General features: G+C 39.5%; 1 protein-coding gene across 1 annotated transcript in view; it reads left to right on the top strand.

Moving 5' to 3' along the window:
* The window catches only part of RB1 (RB transcriptional corepressor 1), a 71,505-nt gene that overhangs the window by 45,153 nt on the left and 1,903 nt on the right, over window positions 1-24,449 (top strand). Inside the window, exons 18-26 of the mRNA XM_058825700.1 lie at window positions 18,593-18,711; window positions 19,128-19,267; window positions 19,926-20,071; window positions 20,901-21,005; window positions 21,965-22,078; window positions 22,163-22,329; window positions 23,193-23,223; window positions 23,528-23,673; window positions 23,917-23,966. Of these exons, the coding sequence (XP_058681683.1) occupies window positions 18,593-18,711; window positions 19,128-19,267; window positions 19,926-20,071; window positions 20,901-21,005; window positions 21,965-22,078; window positions 22,163-22,329; window positions 23,193-23,223; window positions 23,528-23,673; window positions 23,917-23,966 (1,018 nt within the window). The remainder of the gene's footprint in view (window positions 1-18,592; window positions 18,712-19,127; window positions 19,268-19,925; window positions 20,072-20,900; window positions 21,006-21,964; window positions 22,079-22,162; window positions 22,330-23,192; window positions 23,224-23,527; window positions 23,674-23,916; window positions 23,967-24,449) is intronic.

Raw genomic sequence — 24,449 nt, 5'->3', positions numbered from 1 at the left:
TGGTTCTGGTTATTTCAAGGGGGGCAGTTACCACATATGCACAAAATACTCCCATTAGTCACTAATAATTGAAACAAAAACATGTTGTAACTAATTGCACTGTTAAGTAAATATTAAAAAAAAGCAGTTCTTACTGCCTTTAGGGGCAGATATGAGATAAATCTCAGTTTAGACAGACTCATTTATTGAACAGCAACTTGCATAGACTCACTTCTGGCATCAAACCCAGTCCATTTCTAAGTCTTAGAATAACAAATCTCTTCATATCTGGCTGGGTGGTATGGTTCTTTTGAACTGTATTTTAATCAGCTGCACCTAAGCAAGGCTCTGGGCAAAACCTTTCTAGTCTGCTGTGAAGGAGAGTAAATAATAGCACTTCACAGGATTTTGGCACAGTTTCTTAGCGTAAGGTATGTCAGATGAAATTCAGAAACATGCAAAAGTGGGTCTTGCTTATTTTATTTCAAGTTTTCTTTGTAATCATCTGTGAAACATTTTCACCTTGATTTTGAGGTGAAATCAAGCAGTTTAATTTCAATAGGCTTATAACCACAAAAAACCTTTTTGGCTATTGAAATCCATGCTAAAATGTAAGGCATAGTGCATCTGGGACTTCTAAGTCAGTCGGAAATGAAAATGTGAGCTTGGCAGAGTCTCTCATATCCCACTTAACATGTACCTTAGCATAAAGGCTTTCCTAGCTTTTCTCACAAAAGCAGTCATCACACAGTAAATTTTGTTTCTGTTCCTGGCAACCTTGCATGGTAAAAGAAGGGTTTTCCTGCAAATGTTCTGCATTAGGTCACAGGAGCTCTGCTCAGTTTTACTGCTCCAACTTTGTTTGCACATGAAGATTCTGTAGGGCAGGCTCAGTTACTGGAATGAAAATCCCTGCAGTACAGAAATTTGGTGTCACAGGTCAAAGCCTCAAGCAATAATTCATGTTTAGGGAGAGAAACTAATGGCAATGAGGGTGTATCTCACTGGTTAGAACTTATTTTGGTGTTTTGATGAAGGTGTGGGTGCACAGAGGCAGGGTGGGATGTCTGGTCCGTTTTACCACTGTAAATGTGTTTAAAGTAGTGGTCAGGGTGCATCCTCAGCCTATTCTCTATCTGTCAAAGCTCCTGCCTTGCTGTGGCTCCTAGTTGTTGCTCCTGTTACAAGCATGGATACTACTCAGACCCTATTTTAGGGCTTTATGTGTATGGTTGTGTTGTCATTAGGACTCTGTTGCCCCTGAACCCTTCTGGTGCAGTACAGTACATGCACTTCGTGCTAATTGATGACCTAAGTGATATTTGTGTATGTCCAGAAACAGCATTCAGCTGCAGGCTTTCTCCACCTGCAGATGAAAATGAGAAACCCCTGAATTGGCAGGTTTTTCCTTCCCTTCTTGTTTCATCAAGGAGAGTTACCACTGAGCAGACAGGCTGAGTCTTTTAGTGTAAAAGTGTGAATGGCAAAGGTGAATTGTATATCCACTTGCTTAATTTAGATGCAGCTGATTGTAACCAAGCAGTGTTTTAATTTCTGTGAGCTTGTCCAAGCTGAAGAACCTGTGTTAGTGCAGTGGGAGCAGCTGGGAGTCAGGACTGGCTTCCCTTCTGGCCAGGCTCCAGCACGAGCAAGGGGGAAGCCTCATTTTGCTCTCTCCTTTTGTTGGATCATGTTTTAAGATGTTGGCCTTTGTGCTGACAGGTTCAGAAAATACTTCAGTAGCCCCCAACCCCTTAAATTTTAATAAGCTTAACACTTACGGAAGAAGAATTGACAGAGTGATGGCCTTGCTGATACTCCTTCACCACAGGCTGTTTTCCTTTAGGATGGGAAGGAGGGGGTGGGCAGGAGGAAGCAGCTGCAGGGCGGGCCTTGTACACTGAGGGGTTTTTTGTCTCCAAAGGAAACAGTGCTATTGCTGCAGGGAAATGCACATGTGAGTCTGTCTGCCTTTCTGCATCAGAGATGGGAATGAGTTAGGACCTGTCATTTGCTGCTAGTGCTATATGAGCAAAGCCGGCATTTCCATCAACAGGCTTCCTGTGGCTCCTGAAAGGGCACCAAAGGCAGAGTAAGAATGGGCGCCTTAAAGCCAGGAGCTGATGAGATGTTTGAAATCATCTCTCACTTCAGCAGTGAGCAAGTTTTTTTGTATTGCTTCAGGCAGTTACCACATCACTCTGCTTCTCTGAGTTTAGATGCCTATTTAAGCGATTTTGGATTTGTGTGGCAAGCCTGCTCCACCTCAGGGGTTCAGAAGGAAAAGTGCTTATAACCTTAGCAGTGTCCTAGGAGAGTGGCTGTAGGACAGTCCTCCTTCCTCCCCAAGATGCCACTGAGTTGATTACTTGCTGTCATTTAGGACACAGGGGGCAGGATCCCTTCAATTGAGAAGCCCAAGTTGAGTGGCAAAAACCATTTCACTGAAATAAAAAAGTATTTGAAGGCTTTCCAAGCTTTTGGAGTTGTGCTGACCAGTGTTGTGTGTTCCTCTGGTGGTACCCTCACCTTCAGAGCTGGAATTAACAGTTGTGGTCAAAGATGAAATGCATTTGAACTTGTCTAATGTACTGCATTTGATCTGTGCCCATGCTAATACTGAAAGTTCTTTAGAGGGGAGAGATAAAGCAGCTTCAAAATCAATAGCATTGTAATAAATTCTTAGTGTTTCCAAGGCAAGAGTATGCACTGTTAAATGAGGGTTGTCAGGTGCACAAAATGGTCTGTGTAAGACCATTATTCAATAACTACTGTTGTTGTAGTTTAGAGGCGCACCTCTGTCATGGTACAGGCATTTGTTCTCGCTTGGGTTAAGCAGTTTTATGCAGAAGAACTTGTGCTGTCTGGTGCAGGGAAGGCAAGCCTTGGCAGGATAATATTTTCTTTGACTAAGTATTGTTATTTATCTAGTTATTTTAATGGATTTTAGCTTTTTTTTGGGTCTATTTACTGGAGTTTCTCTTTGAATGTGTGTTTGTGCTGGAAGGAATTTGTTATGGTTGAGAAGCAGGGCTGAGAGCCAGGAAATCTTTTTGGCTGTGCCACAGATCTTCTGTTCCAATCCTGGCAGTTTTCTATGACTTGGTCCTCAAGCTTCCCTCCACATAAGAGCTCATTCACTTCCACACTGGGATGATGTGAGACTGTCTTGATTTCTGTAGTTTGAAGCCCTCTATTAGATATAATCTTGAGATAATTACAGTGGCTACTGAATGTGACAAAAATACTGACATTAAAAATTTGTATTTTTAGATTAGATTCCAGCCAAGCAAAAGGATCCATTAAGAGACTTCATTAGTTTCACCTCCATAAGTCTCTGGAAAAATAGATATAGTGGAGCAGGGCTGGGTATTTTGACCTTCTCAGCTGTCTTTTGGGGCTGCCTGCTCAGCCACCCCAAAGTCACTCTAGGACTGCTTCTGAGAAGTGGCTCACTGCCATCTTAAAGTGCAGTGGTGGTCTCCACCTGTGAAGATAGAGTGAAGCTGTTATGGCACTGAAAACTTCCTGTTTTGTGTTGGTGTGACAGGCAAGTCTTCAAATGAGCATTATAAAACTTAGGATGAAGAGAGTATTTTTATCTAGCCAGCCTAATCCCTTGCAACTTTTGCAGAGGCAGTTAAAGGCTCCTCAATGTCAGGAAACTTGTTAGCATAATGCATATGAAATCTATACAAATTACAAGTAAAAGTTGATTGTGTAATTGCTTAAAAGGGAAAAGGAAGCTCAGAATAAAATTCCAGACTTCTTTTTTTCTTGTGCATTTGAAATGTTCCTCTTCCCTTTTTGAAATAGTTTCAGTTTCCTTTACAAGAGACACAACTGTTTCTCTCCTGCTTGTAGATAGAGGAAACAATTTCTCTCCTTCTGTATGAGTTTTTAGGCTGCTATAGTACTTTTTTTCCCCCTCCACTCTTGGGCTGATGCTGGAAGTCTAGTTGATCTCATGGTAGTATAGTAGAGGTTAGATAAAAGATGAAATCTTTCCAAGCTTTTATCTGTGGATTGATTGGTGTAAAAGGGATGGACTAAACAGCAAAGGAAAGGATCATAGAGATCAAAAGCTTGAAAAGTGGATGTTGATGTTCTTCAGAGGGAAGAAAAATGGAAAAAAGACTATGAACAGTCTTAACAGCATGATTTCAGTGGATAGGAATAGAATGAAAGGAATCTCTAAAATGTCAGGTAGGAAGAGAAATGCCTTAACTAGAAAAAAATACCCGAGTTCCTAAATTTTCATTTGCATTTTTTTCTAACTTAAAAAAATGTGTTTTCAGTTACTCTGCAAACATGATTGAAATAACATCAATACTTGAAATTTCTGTCTGCTGTAGATGCAGGAAATAAGTTAAATGCCTTTTCCAAACACTGTGGCAAGTTCTGGCTCTTCTCATTCTTATACTTTCTAAGTCCCAGGATTAAAAACTCAAAGTTTGAGTTGGCAGAAATTTGCCAGATGTTCCATGGCTAAATTTTTTTACTCAAAGTACTTTTCAAGTGCAGAACATGACTGTTTTAAGAAAATCTAAAAAAAAAAAATTAAAAATCACTTGCTATAGTAAGCAAACATTAGAAATTATAGGAAAGAAGAAGTCTTATCTATTATTTTGGAAACTCTTCCAAGCATAGGGAGTGAAATGATCGGGGTAACAGAATTTGTAGAAGGACATCTGTAATTTGTGTCGTTCTAAAGCAATTGCTTGCTATTTTTCATATCTTTAGTGTAAGATTTTGCCCAACATATGTTCTCTGGGCAGGATTAAGGTAGTCTGGTTCTGTGTCAGGATTACTGGTGTTACTGCACTGGTTCTTGAGGACATGTTTTACTTTCATGTCAAATTACTTGCAAATCCTGCATCCAGTGTTTACAGCCTCTTTCAGTTTTGGCCAAATGGAGGCCTCTGACTTTATACACAGAGGATTTTAACCTCTATTTGTCAGAGGCAGCAGGAAGCCCACAGTCACATTCCTGTACTGCTTTTTATAAAGTATAGCATTATTAAGTTATTGAAAGAATTTGCCATAGTCATTCAATAAGATCTGTGTGAGTTCATACTGTTTAAAAAACCCCAAACCTCATGATATTAATTTGGTTTCCTTCACAAAACCGGAACATAAGAAGTTGTGGGGGGAAGAAAAGTTTCATAAGAATTATTCAAGCTGGTAAGCTAATTAGTTTAGATAAATACTGACATGAAAATGCTTGTCAGGGGAAAACTGCTGCCAAAAAGCAGAACTTGGGCTTGATTAATGTGAAGAACTATTACTTTCTAAATGTGTAAGTCAGCAAATAACCTCTTTAAATTCTGCATGATAAGATCACTTAAATGATTATTTAGCATATCATTAGTACTGGTAAACAGCAATTACAAATACTTCAGCTGACTTTCCCGTACAACTGCTCTTTCCTTCCAGCCCATATCCTGAAGTTTTATGGAACCAATTTGGTACTTTATGAACCATTTTACTGCACTGTTTACCACATTTAGCAGTTGCTTTTTCAATGTGGCAATCAGCTAATACCTAGAACATAACAAAGGAAACGTCAAAACTTTGGAGGATGGACAAAGGTCGTGCTTCTCAAGTGATAATTAAAACTTTTTCTGCTGCAGTCTTGGAGAAATGGAGTGATGTTCTCAAATGCAAAATGATCAATTTTCATTGAATCTCTGTTAATAACCTTCCTGGAAGTGGCAAGGTGTTTTTCTGGGAGACATCTGCCATTTGACCCTGGCAGAAGAGGGGAGACTGGAACCCACATCTCATGCACTGAGCAAGTGCTCTTGTTGTGAGGGGTTTTTATCCTTTGCTATCAGGGAGTGGGCCCTCTGGAGGAAAGGTGTTCCATATGTGGAAGTGTTCAAGCCCGTGGGGAGATGGGGCTTTGAGCCACCTGGTCTAGGCAAAGGTGTCCCTGCCTCTGGTGAGGGTTTTGGAGCTAGATGATCTTTAAAATCCTTTTCAACCCAAACCATTCTGTGATAATGTATTTAGCTTCAGAAAAAGGCACTACACTGAGAACAGAAGCTTTGTGCTGTGTTTCCTGGTGAGATAACCTTGCAGTAGTATTTTGCTCCTCCAATGAAGGTGGTAGAGGAAGTTCCAGGTAGTGTTGTGCAGCTAACAATGTCCTGCTCACGCCTTGCTTGAGTCTCTGGGCTTTGCCAAACTTCTTCAACTGTTGTCCATGGTGGTTTAGTAGGTATGAGGTACCTGTTGTGAAAGGATCACAAGGGTCCTACTTCTACTCACAAATATTCCCTTAACTTTCTCTGTACATCTTGAACGCCTTGAGTTCCGATACAGTTTTTTATGGTTGATTTAAACAGTTTAAATGTGGGCTGTTGCTCAAAGTAATCCTGCTACTGTCCATTTAAGCCTCTCTGCTTCTTCCCTTGTGCAGTGTGTACATGTGCAGTCAGCAAATGAGGACAGCTATTTGATTTAAAACTAATGCTCACAAATACATAATTTGCAGTCAGAGCTGTGCTAATGCTGAAGCAAGGGATGAGGCATAAAGTGCAGATGTGTAAGAAGCACTATCATGCTTACAGTGATTTCAGGCAGTGGTGAAACTGTGCTGGAAGTGTTGTGGCAATGGTCAACTTTGAGGCTTTCACATCTGTATTGTTTTGACTCTTGGCCAGATGTTACCCTGGTGTTGGGCGGTGTGAGGTTTAAAAGCCTCAGCTAAACTCAAGAGTGAGATCTGTGCTCTTAGTCTACTACCCTCTAATTTATTTTCATGTAAACTGTTTGGAATGATGATGCTTATAATGTATTAAAAGAGAGTCATGTATGCCTAACTGATTTTTCACAAAGTAGGATAAAAATGAGCAGTAATGCAGACATGGTATGCATAGTCATGCTTTCTTACATAAGATTGATGGAGTTATAAAGGGTGACAGCTTTCTAGGCAGATATCTGATCCAGAGTGCATTGAAGATGCTGTAATTTTTTTTACTGACTTAAGGCTGTTGGATGCTTTGGACCGACCGTCTTCACTCTTAATATTTGGTTTTTGTTGTCATTGTCTCAGGCCAACCAGTCTAGAGAGTTAGAAAATCACAGACAAATAAATATGCTACAGGTACCTCATATCACCTGCAGTTATAAAGTGGACAAAATAGAGAGTCAGGTAGCAGGGAGATGGATTCAGGTTGAGATTGTAATTTGTGGGTCTAGCCTCAGAAATTCATTAATTTGCAGCCTCTTATTTCCTTGGAAGTAAATTATAAAACCTGTTTTGTTTTTGCTGTAGCTCAGACATTATTTTCTATGCTTTAGAGTAGCTATAGAAAATTCCCACTGAATGACAAATAAAGAACCTGTTGGATACTTAAAAAAAAACCCAACCGAAAATCTATATAGCAGAATTTCTGCTGGATTGAAATATCTTAGTAGATGTACCTTGTATGAGCTTTTCTTAATAAATCATTTATATGTAAGGCTTCGTGTTGCTGTTCTGCTGTGCTTGTGGGCTCTCTTTGGGTTTTGGTTTCTAGATGAGTTTGGCACCAATATGTTTGTGGTGAAGGCAGTGGAGCTGCCCACACTGACCAAAAGCATTTTCCTTACAGTGAAAGTAAAGACAGCAGAGTAGAAGTGCATTCAAATCAAAATAACTCCTTTAAATTTGACAACTGTTTCCATGTATTCTTTGTCCATCTTTCTTTGAAATGTCAGGAGTGTATATATAGGTGCACAGATAAACTTAAGTGTATATACCTAAGCCAGTGTGAAAATGGTCTATTTCTTTACCAGAAGCAATGTGGTGAAATCTCAAGATCAGCTTGTGTTTTTAAGTCTTCCTTTTATTCTTTATACTTTCTGAGGCAGGCAGGTTATCCTGATTAAAGTGCAACCTAGATCTTTGAGAGTTATGACTTCTTAATCTCATGTGAAAGTATGTGAGAGGCAAGTTTGGGAGAAATGGCTGAGCTCAGTTCAGGTTTGTTTTTTCTAGACCAAATATGAGAAGCTGTAAAATTCAACTGAACTTGGAATTGCATTATTGCCTGCATAATGTGAGACCTTTACAGGCTCTGGAGCTTGAGAGGTAAAGGGAAACATTTTTGGGGGGTTTCTATAAGCTCAGCACTTGAAAATCCCTTGTCAGGAGAGGCTATCTGCCCAGTCATCACAGCCTTCCTGCATCTGCTTACCCCACAGGAAGTAAACAGTAACAAGTTCAGTGTGGTTGTTTGTAACTTCAGTAAAACAGAGGTGAAATACTTTGATTACGTCATGCACAATGACAGTTCATGGAGTGATCAAGACTTAAAATGAGCATATGATGCCTTTTAAAACGCTGCTTGGTGAGCTTCTGTTTTGAAATTGCTAAAAGATGCTACAGCCAGATTGGTAGTACTAGCAGAGAGTTCGAAATGCTTTTGTTGGAAAACACTGGCAAAATGTAGGGTTTCTGCAGGAATATGCTTCAATGAAATTTCTTCCAAAAAGTCTGACTGAAGTAAAAAATAAGGTTTTAAGAAGCTGATAAAGCTTTCCTTAAATTTAAGGGAGAAAAACTAGGATTAAAAGACTTGATTTTTCTCAAATTAGGATGCAAAGCATAGTGGTTGCCTCAGAAACACTGAACTTGGGTTTTGCTTTGTTTACAAATGACCAAGAATTTCTTAAAATAAAAATGCAGAGCTTTGATGGAAAAGCACATTATTATTGAAGGATTTCACATTTTTCATTTGTGTTTTATAGCAGGATATTTGTAGTTTAATGAGATGGGGGAAGCATGTTTTGATCATTTAGTAATTGAGTTCACCTTATCACCTAAGTCAGTTTTACTGCTTTATTGATATGTACTCTTCATGTATTGCCTAATGTCATTGATTTATTGCTTCAGGGAGAGTCTCATGAGTTCTTTCTATGTACACGGTGCAGTTTTTAATTGTATGCCAAAGTCATATTATTAAAAGGAGCAAACGTTGTACAGAGGAAAGAGAGAAGAGAGCATAAAAATTTTCTTGATTTTAAATCCACTCCCTACTCAGGAGAATCTGAGCACCAAAAAAAAAAAAAAAAGGGACATCAAAAAGTCTTGACAGTCCTTGAAATCCTTTCTTTTGAAATGTTGTTTCAAAAGGAGGCCTGGCTTCCTCATTATCTTTGTGAAGGCCCAAGATGCAGATGCCTGTGCCTTGGCAGGATTTGGCTTTTTAGTCCCCAGCTGGGTGTGTACTTCTGGAGATGGCTTTTGTAGAGCCCCTCTGAGGCAGCTGGTTGCCCTCATGGGTCCTGCACCAAGCCTCCAACCCAAGTTCTGCCTTCAGGTTCCACAGTGGGTGGGCAGGGGGTGCAGGTGGGATGCTGAGTCTGGGTCCTGCACTGCACAGAGGTGGAGCACAAAGGTTTCCTGTGGGGAGGGAGCTTTCTGCAGTGGTGCCACTCAAATGTGAAGGGGAGATGGGGGTGGATCTGGTTTGTGATGTTTTGGAAAAAACCCAACCAAACACGATATTTATCTTTCTGTAGCTGTAGATTTTAAACCTTGAAGAAGATAAATGTTGTTTTCCTGGGTTCCTCTGAATGCATCCAAATAGGGAATGTACTGGGCTTTAAACACCCTGCTGGAGCAGGGAGATCAGATGCCACACTGTATTCCCTTCCAACCTTAACCATTCTGTGGTTCTCTAATTCCCCACGTAATTTTGCTCTAAATATCCAAAGGGGAAATGTTGCACCTTCCAGTGGGTTCTTCCAGAGCCATCACTGATCAGTCTTCATAAAAGATTCCTGTGTGGCCATGAGAAAAGGCACTGAATATCACGTCCTGCATTATTTTCTGAAAAATAGTACTGGCCTAGTTCGCAGAAATGCGAGCTCAAACTTTTTGCAGATGTTGATGTGGTCCAAGTGTGGTCTGCATTTACCACATCCACACACTCACTTAGACATTAGATAAATAGTTTACAATTTTTTGCACCTTTTTATTGGTTTTGCCATTCTTTGTCAGCTACATTTGTTGGTCTTAGAAAAAAATTAAAACTGGTATATTGCATTGTTTTAAGGTTTATTTAGTCTGCTTTTAAAGGATGCTAGAGTAACTTCATGTATATTCCATGTATATGGATATTCCAGATATTCCACATTTTAGTGTAAGATAGTTTTTTGACTCCTATCATTTGCTAAAGGATACTCTTACATTTGATAATAATAGTTAACAATTGTTTCTCTGCTTCAGATCTATGTGCAGCTAATGATGACCTAGTAATTCTGCTGACATAGTAATTCTTGCATTGTTTCTCCTATGGTTATACAAATTTATGGTTTGTAGTTATGGAAGCCACCTAATGCTGTAGATCAGTGTAATTACCCTTGAGGGGAGTGGTGGGAAGTGAAGGAATCACCAGGAAAAAGCTGGGGTGGTAAGGAGATCAGCACTTTTTCTTTCTTTTATTTTAGTAGAAAGCTCTCTAGTGTCTTTTATTCCTTTTGACAAGGGCATGTAGGGACAAGTGCTACGGCTTTGAACTGAAAGAGGCTGGGTTTAGATTAGATATTAGTAGGCAATTCTTTACTGTGAGGGTGGGAGGCACTGGCACAGGTTGCCCAGAGAAGCTGTGGATGCTCCATCCCTGGAAGTGTTCAGGCCAGGCTGGATGAGGCTCTGAGCCAGCCTGGTCTAGTGGAAGGTGTCCCTGCCCATGGCAGGGGGTTGGACCAGATGACCTTTAAGGTCCCTTCCAACCCCAACTCATTCTGAGATCTCCCTCAGAATCAGCTGCAACACTTTGAGAGAAAAGAGTGGAAAACCACTTAGTAATTGATAAATTGATAAAACCATCAATGTATGCAGTTACTAAGAAGTGAGTATGAAACAGGTGTAACATTAAAAAATATATAGATATCAGTGCTTTCTGATAAGACAAGTTATTGAAAAGTTCAGGGTGTTTCTAGTGATTTTTATACTATTTTGTATCACATATTGTCAAAATTCAGCTATTTATTTTCAGTTTGGGAAGAATGTTTTGTTTTGTTTTTTAATGAACTCTAAATAATAGCCCAAGACCTTTTTTAACATTCTCTTGTTGATTTGATTTCCACTGCAGTCTTCCTTACCTCTGTTATGCTACATTTTGACTGATTGTCAAATAAGTGCTTGTGAGGCAAAAATGCTTAATTGGAAGTATATTCTTAAATTCTGCCAACTGAGCACTCAGAAGCCCTGCGTGTGCTTCTGCTTCAGAAGCCAAGCACAGCAGGGTGGCTGCCAGCTCCTGTCTGCCTTGGGCTCATACCAGGGCACAGAAACTGAGCTTGAGATATCTCATTGTGATAGTCATACAAGTATTGGCTTAAATTGAGATCAAAACTCTCCTCAGAGGGTGGGTTTCTACCCAGAACGTTGACATGGATAGTTTTGTTACAGCATGAGGTTTTTCTTTTTTGTCACATCTAGTTTTCTTCATATTGACATGTTTTCAGAATTGGTTGATAAATCCATGACATAAAATGGTTTGCATGCTCATGTTATGCTTTCTTACAAAACATGGCATATTGTTTAAGGAACTCCAACTTGTGACATTTTTGTCTTCTAGATTATATGAAGTACAATTCAAGATATTTTTAGTCCTTTGTTTCTTTTAAATATCACAAGCAGTCTGCTCCTAATGGTTTGAAGGCATTAATACCTCGTATTAACTTTTCTGGGGAATTGCTCTTTCTGTGCATGCAGCTTGGTCACATCCTCTGCAGGTTATCTGTTACATCTTCTTTTGCTCAGTCTGTAATTGATTGACTCCTTGGTTACATTACTAAAAAATATTCTCCTGCTCTTTCAAAAACTGCTGTCTACAAAGTTTCTTGGCACACTTAGCACTTTTAGGTTGTTAAGAGAATTGTTTATGGTACATTGTACCTAAATTTGTCCAGCTAATGAGAAATTGGAAAGAGCACTAAACTTGAAACTGAATCTTCGGCTTTGACCGAAAGTCTCAGAGCTGGCACTTCACTGTCATGGTTCCACTTGTACTTGTGAAAATATTTCCCAGAACTGCTCTTAATTGTTTTTCTGGGGACTGAGACTGTGTAAATGAAACTGATAGAAAATGTGAGGCAATACTATGACAATTTGATTGTTACAATAGTAATTATGTAAATAAGTTGTCTTTGCCAAGATAGGCATTTTGTGACCCAGAAGTTCCTCTGAAGAAAATAAGTGCTTGAGTGCTGTTTTGCTCCCCAGTGTAAGAATTTTTCCTGCATAGAAATAACTATAAAACTGTTATTTCTAGTACTGCCTGATGTTTGTTAACATCATGGTCCCTTAAAGCATCTCTCCTCTACTTCCTGTGCTGAAAATCATTACACCCTGTAGTTTTTTCACAGCTTAAGGCTGTTGGAAAAATTTTCAACCTCAAGATTTTTTCTCTTGATATATTGTCATTTCCAGCAGTCAAGTGGTTCACATCAGGTGGGCTTTGGTTTATTGCTCACAACTTCATGTGCACATAGTGGGGGGAAACTGGTTTTAATTCAGTTGTCCTTGAGACCTCTGGTTCTTGCCCAAAAATCTTGAGATTTGTCCAAGAATTAGTCATACTGAAGCCTGGCTGTCCTGGGAGCTAGATGATAAACTTGCTAATTACTTCAGATACAGATTGTTTCTGCAGCAGCACTGCCAGTGCATTACACAGATCCCTCTGGAAGATGCTCATAGCAATTGTTTTGGGGAAAAAAGTGTGGCAAATGAGCCTAAAATTATATTTTCTTGGATAATGTGCAGCAAAAAAAAGCAAGGATTGCTGCATTTTGTAGTGCTTTCTGTACCTGCATGTACACTTGTGTGAACTGAGCAGAAAAACTGCTGAAGGAAATGGTGCAGGACCTGCAGACCCTGTAGTAGCAGCCTGCCCAGGGTCATCCTGAGCAGTGTAAACAAAACAGTTGTATGAAAGCATAGTTCTGCTTGTAGACTGTCTTTCAAAATTCCTTTTGAAGTGATTTTTAAAAGGTTAGCCTCACAGGCTTGGCAAACACGAGCAGTCCTAATGACCAGGGTTTGTTTTTTCCCTTCAGTATTGAGCTGGTGATTGGTTGCAGGGCCACAAACCAGTAACTGTGTCAGAAGTTCCCTATTTGTCAAGCATTATCACTGGTTTGTGTAATATTTTTGAACATAACCAATAGTTTTAGTCACTATGTTGACAGAAGGTCTATCATCTTTATGGCTAAAAAGTGTTTTCACATCATTCCTTCTGCATTGCTAGGTAGGGTGTTTTCATGTTGCTCTTGTACTGCTCTTGTAGAGTGAGGTGGATCCCATGGACCTTTGCTAAGAGATGCTCTAAATCATAGAGAATTGGTTAATTTGGGTTCATTTGGTGAAGAGTAATTTTAGGAGCAGAGGGGCTGAAAAGTATGGCATTGATTATTCTGAAATAAAGTCTGATTTCTAACAAGATTTGCCAGGTCTTTCCAGAGACTTCCAAAGTAGAGTAGATTATTGCAAAGCTGTGAGGAGAATGGATTTGCAGCACCATTTAAAGCAATGAAGTTTAAGATGTATATTCAGGCTGTGGCAGCCGGGCTTTCCTTCTCTGGGGAGATTTGAACTCCTTTGTCACTAGATGAAAGGAGATCCTCACAAAGCTGGATGGCTCTTAAATGCTCAGGTTGAGTTGGATAGGAATAGGACACATATTAAACATACACACACTGTTTGGAGTTAAAAGCAGATCTGCCAGTATTCTTAAATGAATTAAACGATTAACACTGTAGTTTTTAATGTTTTTCTTTATGAATTTCATAAAAACAAGTCCCAGTACGAACATAATTTATATAAAACAACTCTTGTGTGAAATTAGGACACAATCCTTAATTTTGTTGATTTTTTTCATGATCAATACTATTTCAGTTTAGACTGTGACATCTACTTTGTTTTAGCAGGTCTGAATTATTTCAGAATTCTGGTAACTAATTGTTATGCAAATCTTCTGAAAACACAGTTGCAAACAAAAGCCAACTTTCTGGGCATGCAGTTTTCCCTTGGGAAAGAGGGTTGGAAATAGCTGGTGCTGATCCAGTCCTTGCACTTCCATTCCAAAGCTGTCAGTTCTAAACTGGCTCTGTTTTGCCTAACAAAATCACTTCCATCTTTTATAACATTATGAAGAAGAACATGTCTTATCATTATGTGTTGTATTGACTGGTATAATAATCTGAAAACAAGCAAAAGAAAAAAGGAAAGCCTGAGGCAAAAAAAAACCCCAGCACCCATGGGACCTTGGCATTGAGATATATACATAGTTAAGTGCTAAACACTGCATTAAAATTTAATGTGAACAGATGACTAAAACCTGAAAATATATTAGGAAATTATTACCAAAAACAAAAACGTAAAGCATATGGAAAACAAAGACAAAAGCAAATTTTTTTTAGTAGTGAACTACTAATAGCACTGTTTAGAGTAAAGCTGCTCAGGGCTTTTCCTCTGTGGTCAGTGGATACACCCAAATCCCCAGGAGGTTCTTCCCCATATATAAGGATTTAAAGTTTTTAAAAATATTTTCATGGAAACCAAAGTCCAATTAAACATGTAGTTGGGATAAAGCCAATATACAAAGATTAGAAAGCAGGGAAGCACCTGTGTGTCCGGTACTTTAACTGTAGCCAAATAAAGAGTAGCAAATAAGAAATTCTGCCTGTTTTTTCCATAAAAGGAGCTTTCAGACAGGGAAAAATCACTGCAGATGCTTGTGATGTAAATGTTGCTGCAGGGAAGCATCCTGCAAAGCCACTCTTAACAAAGCCCCACTTAATGCATGGAGTTTAGCCTTGGAGAGTTAGTTAGCCCTGGGTGTTTTGAGAGGGGACTGAGTCAAACTTCAGCCTTATTCTTGATTCTGGTTCCAGCAGCCTTTTGACCCTGAGAAATTTTAACTCTTCATTTCTTGCTTTCTCACTTTTTGCACTAATAAAATGGGGTTTCTGTAGCCATCGCAGGGAAGGTCTCGAACGAAAATCAGCATTTAGCTTAATTACTGAAATTCATTCTGTGGCTGCATCTAGTAACATTAATCACTTACTGAGCATTAAATTAATGCACAAATTTCAGATCTCCTTTCATGTTAAAGCAGTGCATTGGAGGTGACCTGTTCACCTTAAGTGCTGCTTAAAAGCTTTAAAAAGCCATATGAAATTTGTAAAGGTAGCATGAATAACACGGCTTTAGAAACGAGTTCCTGATAAATATTCCTGTTCAATTAAGCTGGGCCTGGGGGTTAAAGTTCTTTTGTGATTATTACTTAGAGGACTGGTAATTGCTTGGTAAATGATGTTGTATTTCTCTCATTTGATTCTTGAATACCAAATTCTGGACTGAAGCTGAAATTTGCCCTGATAAGCTTGGAAACGCCCTGCAAGCTGCAGAATGCACTTTGAATTCACAGAATAGAAGCGTTTTTCATTTTCAAGTATAAAGAAAAGAGACATGGTTGTAATTACATCCACCAGTTTTACAGCGTGGGGGTAGTTGCACTTGAGAAACCCCCTCTCTCTGTGTTTCTGCATTGTGGCACACACAGGTTTTTCTGAGGCATCAGTCTTGTCAGTGCAGCACCTACTTCTCCAACTTCTCCACTTCTCCAAGTGCAACCATGCACTTGGAAATGTTCCTGTGAGAGTGGTGGGGGTCCCTGGGGAAAGAGCAGAGGGGGCTGCACCTAAAGTCTGAGAGGAAGGTGGAAATGGTGATCAGAAAAACACCTGCTTTAAATGTCACCAGGTCTGAAAGGTAAATAACCTCTTTCTGCTCGTGCAGCTGCAGGGCTGACAGGTTTGTGCAGCCAGCGTAGGTGACAAGGCTGTGGTTTGCCCGGGGACATGCACTGAGCGGGCTTTCTCACAGCCTCTCTGCCATTGCTGGTGCTGGCAGCTCTGCACTGCTGGGGCCAGGTGGCCTGCAGCTCCCTCTTTGTCTTGCCAGCTTTCTAACCACAGCATCAATTAGTATTTGTGGGAACCAGAAGAGATGTGTGGGACTCTCTGCATCTTGCTGTTCGAGCTCTGTGGGCAGATGTTTCTGCACAAAAATGTCCTCTTGCTGAAGGTAGCCCATCTAACTGATGGAAAGCAGCAGTCAGTTCTCTACATTCCTCTTAGATAAAATTCCACATGCTAATCAGGTTGTGGAATAGGTTGTTGTCAATAAATGCACAGCATCTTGTACTTTGTGTTCTGCTCTGCTCCCAGCTTTCGTGGTGTGGCTGCCCTGTCTGTTCTTAGTGTTTGTCTGGCTCTGTGATTCTCTGCAGAGCAGATTTAAATCTGGGTTTGCTTTCTCTGTTAGCTTTCTGATGGTTTAGTTGACTTATGTGGGGGTTGCCTGGTTGTTGAGGCTGGCAGGTAGAAGAGGAGTGGAAATGAGGCAGAAATAGGCGGATCCTTCTGTGTGTAGCAAACTGCCGTGTCCCCATACCTTATCTAGCGGAATCACACTCAGAATAATGTGAGCAGAATTGGAGCAGGGGTGAGAGAGGACCTGGAACTGCTGGTCTCAAGTGCTAACTCAAGAACAGTAACTTTTTGCTTCTCTTTCTAGACCTCTCATTCCCTTTCATCAACCCCTTCATTAAAATAATACTTTTCCAGTCACTAATCACTAAAATGTGATGTGAATGAAGCAGGGTTCACTCTTAGTCAAGATATTTCAGCAATGATTGCTCTGGGAAACAAATCTCGGTTCCTCGGAGCAAAGTGAAGTGCTGGTGAGAATAATAAAAAAGGAAGAGGCCAAGTGGCCAGAAGAATGAGAAATGGAGCTCATATGCCTGTGTTTCCAGCAAGGACAGCACTGAGGGACACAAGTGAGAAGTGTGTGCACCCTAAATGAAGGGAAAAATGATGCAAACCAGCCCAAGAGCTGAACTGATGGAGAAACAGCTATGTGGTTATGAATCACTAACTGATGGTTTTTTCTGCTATGGATGAAACAGCTCCAGTATTGCCAAAATCATAATGTAAAACTTGCAGTGTGAAAAATTGTAAATCTTGTCACTCTCATCTTGTTATTTTGAATTTCTATTTGATACACTTAAAAAAGATGGGGTTTTTTTAGGAATAGGTCTAAATAAGGAATGTCTTACTGCTAGTTTCAATTCTAGTAAATGTAGTCTAATTTTACTAGGTTATTTCTTATTGCCTTAGCCAGGTGATGCTGCATGCTTTCATGCATGCTGTGCTCCTGTTCATAGCTATAGATTTTTCATCTGTGCCAGTGAATTTTAATAACTAAAATGTACATTTGGAAGATCAAACAGACCAGGAACCATCAGACAGTGCATTGTGTACAGAGCAATGAGCTGACATATGTTGCTGCTGTCTTTTGGGAAGATCATTTGAGGAAAATGTTGCATGTCTGGTTTTGCCCACTTGATCCTGAGTTTTATGGACAGAGCTTCCCCCGCCTCTCACTCTCAAGAAGGCACATATTTGCTACCCAAATGTTCCTCTGTTGCTTCAGGAGTTCTAATGCTGCACTGGTGAGAGGCAACACTGTGCTCAAGGATGAGTCTGCTTTTTGAAGAAAATAAAACAAACAGAAGCCATCAACCCTGTGCTTTCAAATTTATTTATAAATATGGTGTCAAAATACTTTCCCATGTGGTCTTGCTGTCTCAGCATCATTCTATTGTGTGTGACATGCAGGCAGGCTGAGACTTTGTTTCTGCAGGACTGCTGTTTATTACTAATGTCAGCAGAAGGGCAGATGCGGTTTCAGCCAGAACCTCCTCCATTCCACTTACGTTCTCTCTGCTCCTTCTCTCTCACCTCCTGCCTCGAGCTCTTTGTTTCTGATGTATTCCAGAGGACTTGGTTCAAGTACTGGTAATTTGCCTCAAATCATAATTTGGGTTTGCTTTGGGCCGTGAGGGCAGAGACTTAATGTATCCAGAGTCACTCTAACTCTCTCCAGAGGTGGCTCTGGAATGTGACACTGCAGAGACTGAATAGTCCCCAGTGCAGTTAAGTGACTGTGGTTTATATATTATTTATATATTATATATTGTTAAATGTAAAATATTGGGTAGATGTTGTAGCAAAAATGGATTGACAGTAGGTACAACAGTAACTTTCAGTCACCAGTGGGCTGAGGTTTCCTTCAGCTGTTTGTTGGTGGGGTTTTTTGGGTTTTGGGTGTTGGTTGTTTGGTTGGTTTGGTTTTGGATTTTTTGGGGTGGTTGGGAGAATTTTTTGTTAATATTGTTCTGTGTTGTTTGAAATGTGACATTTTCTCTGTTTTGTTGTATTGATTATTCCTCTTTTCAGAAATAGCTTTAATAGGAAGTAGTAAGGACTCTGGAATACAACTAATACAACTGTCTCAAATCTGCAGTTAACCTATATCTAATGGACTGCTGTTGAAACAGGAAAAAAAGCATTTGATGTATTTAATAACTCAAAGTTAAGTGGTTAAAATTCATCTTGCAAAGTATGAGTGTTCTGAAGTATTTCAAGCTTTAGCCTTCTGTTGAGGTTCACATTTTGGTCGTTGGTTTTAGAGAAGGAACTAAGTCCATTCAGAGTTGTTGTCTGTTCTTAGTGTGATGCAGGATTCCTGTCATTTTTCCAGGGGTCGCCTCTGTTTGATCTTATCAAGCAGTCGAAAGAGCGAGAAGGCCAAGCTGATCAGCCTGAACCCACTGCTACTCCCAGTACACCTTTCCAGCATAACCACACTGCTGCAGACCTGTAAGTGAATGGCTGAGGTCTAGGGAAATGTGAAATTGATATTACCCTTAATATAATTGATATTACCCTTAATATTCAAATCCACCTGTATTCTGCTTTCCTACTTCTTAGGCTTGGTACTTAAGTTTTGGTAAACCATTGTATTTGCAGATATTTATTATACATTGAAAGTTAAATCAACTGTTGAAATATTTTTCCCCACCCCTATAAAATATGTAATCGTAAACTGTTACATCACTTGCCTAGGAATAAACAAGTTCCTGTATCAGGTGTTGGGGATAACAGGTCACAATAGCAATTTATTTCTTCTGATGGGGAAAAGGGAAGAGTTCCTGCAAGTATTATTCATGTAGAATTGAATAATGAAATTTCTTCATTCTGTGATGTTAAATGCTTAATCTATGTTGAACCTCCAGCTATCTTTCTCCTGTGAAATCTCCTAAGAAGAAGGCATCTCTAAGTGCTACTCCCCCTCCAGATGTTCCACCTGCTGTGACCCCCCAAACACCGCAGAAACCGCAGAAATCTACCTCCCTCTCTCTGTTCTACAAGAAAGGTTTGTTCCTCCTGCATGTGCTGACATTGCAAAGTTATCTCTTGCTCTTTATCCCTTTTGAGTTTTGGCAGTGAGCAATTCTGAAAAGTTTGTTGTAGAATCTGTAGTGAACACCAGGCAAACCTCTGGAAGAAAGGGCAAAATGGTGCCAGCAGGTGGTTCCTGTGTGCACTCTGTGAGTTAGAAGTGAAAACTTCCCTATCCTGGCTGGAAGAATGTCCATATGGGCTTTTCTCTCCTAGCATCCTTTTCCCAGCAGTGACCATGCAGAGATGTCCTGTGAAGCTGGACAACTGGGCAGACACAGCTGGTGCTTTCCCAGGCTTGATCTTTATCCCACTTGGGGGGATTCCTGAACCTTTTGTGCTGTGTCTGCTTAGTAACTCTCAGCAGATTTGTGTCCAGGTGCTTGTTTGAATTGAATAGACATACATGTGCAGTGGTGTTTGCTGTGGCCTTCCACATTGTCTGCTGTCTCATGTATGAAAACCTTTTCCATTTATTTTGAGCCCGGCTTCTACTGCCTTCACTTGATGTCTGGTAGATTTTCCCCTTGGAGACAGTGAGCAGCACAATGCTGCCCCTCCTTCATTACATTCCTTTCATTTTGTGTGCTCCTGTTACAACAATTGCAGTTTATTTTTCTTTGTTTCTGAAGTGTATCTACTGGCCTATCGTCGACTCCATACCCTGTTCCTTCACCTTCTCTCCGACCATCCTGACCTGGAACCCTTGATCTGGACCCTCTTCCAGCACACACTGCAAAATGAGTATGAACTAATGAGAGACAGGCACCTGGACCAGGTAACAAGGACAAAAAAAGTTTTAAAAAGTTAAAAAGACTCTCCTGAACAAAATGTTCTTTGTATGTTCTTAGCCATTAGAAATTGTACTCTGGGGTTTTTATTAATCTCTTGGTCACTGAAAGGAGGGCTTAGTTTATACTGAAGTCTGTCATCTCAGTTTTTTAAGCACTGGCAATTACTTGATATGGTACCTTCAAGTACAGTTTTGAGCTTTTTACAAAATAACAAAAACTAACCACAATTTCTAATAATTTTCATAAAATATAGTGATTTTCTTTGCAAAGACACTATGTGTGGCTGATAATTTTTTTTGTTATTCTACCCTGAAATTGCAGCATACGGTAGGAGTTTGAGAAGGCACCATCAGCTCCAATTAGTTGTTTGTCACATAGAAATGGAGGTAGCATTATGTTAACTTATGTTCTAAAAGTTCTTTTTAAGTTGAGTTGTCTGCTAGTTTATAGAGCACAATCAATAAAAGAAAGTTATTTACATTTATTTAAAGAAGAAAAAAAAGCAAGAAACTCATTAGTCAGTAATTCTTTGGATTGTGATTTAAATAAGCAATTCAACATTATGAGATTTGTGATAAAGCAATGAGATTTGGCAACTCTGAGAAAAAAACTGTGCCAACAGGAGTTATTTAAAATTCCTTCGCAATGCCCAACAACCCTCAACATTCTGACTGTAAATCGTTTGGGAATTCTGTTTAAACTGCATAGCAGATAAAATCTCATCAAATAGTTCTGCCTTTTAAATAAGTTTTGCTTGCTTAACTTGAAATGAAGAAGCTGAATTAATTTTCAGTTTTCTTGTTTCTTTAATAGATCATGATGTGTTCCATGTATGGCATATGCAAAGTAAAGAATGTAGATCTTCGATTTAAAATGATAGTTTCAGCATACAAGGAGCTTTGCAACACAAATCAAGAGGTATGGAAGTTCTTAAATGTTATTCCTCCATAAAAAAAAGGAAAATTTCTGCTTCACTGCATCTCCATTTTGTGGAGGAGAAAACTGACTCTAATAATAAATATCTCTTAAACATCTTGCATAGTTTGGTAACTCTCCTCAGAAAACAAATTTCATTCCATCTTTTGAAAAGTATGTAACAATGGTTTATGACTGTATTTGGAGTCTAGATGAAAAATTTATGTCTAGAGCTAATAAGATTTTCAAAAGTAACACAAGTTTCTTTATGAGTTGTCTAACTTCCTTGGAGCATTAAGGGAAGAGAAGCAGATTACTTTCTACAGAAGCTTTCAACAGAAACACAGTTTGATAGCAAATAGAGATGTATGGCTATATATCAAACAGCTTTGTATGTATTAAAGTTGCAGGCTTAATTCTAACATGAAGAAGTTCCTTCCTTCACAGGAACTTCAGTGTACTGAAATTTTTGCACAGCACAGTAATGAAATCTATAGAAAAACCCTTACCAGTTAATGGAACTGTAGCACCCCCTCAGTAGCAGAATTTCTCATAGTGTATTTGTGGATCTTGGCTAAACTCCAGACTTCTGTCTCCAAGCCTATAGAACTATTTTATCCCCATCAGGTCAGTAATGAGTTTTTTAGCCTTCCAAGGCATGCACAGTAGTCTAGACTTTCTGACACATGGGTGTGAAAGCAAATTGTACTTAAATTTGGAAAATGTTAGAACTGTGTTCACACCAAGGGGCTGTGCCAGTTAATGAAGTAGGTGCTGGTGTTCAAACACATGTGGAAAAATCCCAACAGTTTAGAGAAATTACAATGGCTTGCATACAACTCATGTGCCATCCTAGCTCTTAATCTAACACAGACTTTGAGTGGACTTTATGAGTTTGTCAAATGTAAATTTTCAATCCTTATATTTTTTTAATCTGTGTATGATTTTCTCACTCTATGCAGACTTTCAAACGTGTTCTTATCCGAGAAGAACAATATGACTCCATCATAGTCTTTTACAACTTAGTGTTTATGCAGAAGCTGAAAACAAACATTTTGCAGTATGCTTCCAGCAGGGTAAGCCATTATCTCTGTTCATTATTCAACAGACTAGAAATATACAGGAAATCAAACCTTACGATTATTTTATTATTTTTATAGCCTCCCACTCTGTCACCAATCCCACACATTCCTCGCAGTCCTTACCAGTTCTCCAACTCTCCTCGGCGTGTCCCTGCTGGCAATAACATCTACATCTCACCTCTCAAGAGCCCATACAAATTCTCTGATGGGTTTCAGTCACCCACAAAGATGACTCCAAGGTCTAGGTACGTTGTTGACAAGCATTTTTGGACTAAATGTAAGGTATTTGGGAGATATTAGTGGAAGCAAATTGAAAAACTGCAGTCTAGTTTGTCTGTGGCTATCATATAATTTCTATTAATAGTTTTTATCCTGTATTTGGAATCTTTATTCATCATTCAGTGCTTTTCTGTTGTGCTCAAGGAGGTTTTTTGTAGGTTTTTTCCTCTTTTTTTTTTTTTTTTTACCCCCCACCAAAGAAGTTTCCTGACCTGGTTGCTATAAATGTTGGTGGCTTTGACCCTGCATCACACTCCTGAAAAACACAGATGAGCTTTGTCAGCTCCTTTAAAGAGAAAATACTTTTTTGCAACAAAATGTTTGTTTAGCTGGCTGAACAGAACATTTCAAACTGTTGGTTACTGGCTCTTAGCAGATGGGGATGACAGGAAATGTACCACTTTCCAGTGGCTTTTTAGACTAGGATCAAGTCCCACTGTGCACAGAAGTTTAAATGTTATTGTGTACCTTAGGTTGAAGTCCTGCATGACTTTGATTAGCAGACACCTGAAGGTAGAGATGAGAGGGTGATTTTCTGGGTACCCAGCACTGAAGACTTTTCTTTCTGATACAGGACAGACTCTGGGGGCCTCTGATTCTTTCAAGCCATAATTTCATGTCTGTCTGTGTGATTCAGTTTATTTGGTGATTGAGCATTCAGTGGCTCAAAGAGAAATGTCTCAACACAGTAAAGCACAGTATGGATTTGCACTGTTAATGCAGAGAGAGAGGAAGAGACCTTGTTAGTGCCTTGTGCTAACCTGTGCAAATTAGTCAATGCTTCTGTCATTGTTAAATGGAGCTTAAACTTCTCTTCTTCATTTGGCAGAATTTTGGTGTCCATTGGAGAATCATTTGGGGTGAGTTTTAACATCTTTGATGCCTTGTCTTAAATGCATGTAAGTTTTGGAGGAATGGGGTAGCCTGCTCACATATCTAGAGCAGGCCAATGAGTGTACCTGATTTACTAAAGTAATTATAGGGAAGTTCTGTTAACTCCTTTTAAATGTCTAGACTTCACCTTCAAAATGTGTTGCATTTTATTTTTTTTAATATAGTTTTTTTTATAGTTTTAAGAACTCCTAATTTTTTTGGAAAATCTGCAAAGTTGGAGTTGTTTCAGGATTTATTGGCAATTCTTTCCCTGTTTTCTTGTCACTTCAGACTTCTGAAAAGTTCCAAAAAATCAACCAGATGTTGTGCAACAGTGAGGGGCAGCTGAAGCGCAGTGCAGACATGGGAGCTGCTGCCCCGAAGCCACTGAAGAGGCTGCGCTTCGATATAGAGGGGACGGACGAGGCAGATGGAAGGTGAGAGATTGCCCTGGGCTTTTCAGAGATGTGGCATGTATTGGGGTCTCAGGGCCTTCATCCTAACTTTCTCCTGATACCCTCTCTCGTGTTAATTTGTGAGCTTTAGCAGCTGAATCAAATGAGAGATGGGAGCATGAAGCTCCTCAATTACATGCTTTGATGTCAAAAAGTGACTCTATTTAAAGTTTAGGTTATGAAGGTAAAAAGTTATTAACTTAACGTTATGCTTTCTTTCTGTAGCAAACACCTACCCCAGGAGTCCAAGTTCCAACAAAAGCTTGCAGAAATGAGTGAGTATTACTTTTCTCATAATCTGGAGAGCCCTGAGTGCCTTGGATAAGAGCGCTTGGGCCCACTCAGATGAAAACATTGTTCAACACCGATGTGATCTGGATAATTTGCTTCGCTTTTGTACTTCCTGCATATAATCTTGAAAATGCAGATTACAAAATGGAAATTTATGTACACAGGAAAACCGTATGCAGATTTTTTTGTTGCTTTGCTTTTATAGGGAAATGTCTGAGACTGGTTTTTCTTCTGCTGTGGGTCAGCATTTCTTTCAGATCTTATGGCATCACTTTTCTGTTTTGAAATGAAATTCAAATCTAGCTCATAAAAAGCAAAACAGCCCCACCCCCATGTCTGAGTTATATTTTCCACTTGTGAGAAGCACACTTGGCCTGGCCAGGCATTCTCACTCTCTGAGAATCTGAGCTCTGCAGCTGAGCAGATTTGCCCATTAAAAACTCTTACATTGCTCATCAAGATAGGTA

The sequence above is a fragment of the Ammospiza caudacuta genome, chromosome 2, assembly GCF_027887145.1.
Source record: "Ammospiza caudacuta isolate bAmmCau1 chromosome 2, bAmmCau1.pri, whole genome shotgun sequence".
Taxonomy (NCBI): Eukaryota; Metazoa; Chordata; class Aves; order Passeriformes; family Passerellidae; genus Ammospiza; species Ammospiza caudacuta.
Note: the sequence above shows the minus strand (reverse complement) of the source record. Positions and strands in the feature narration are given on the sequence as shown.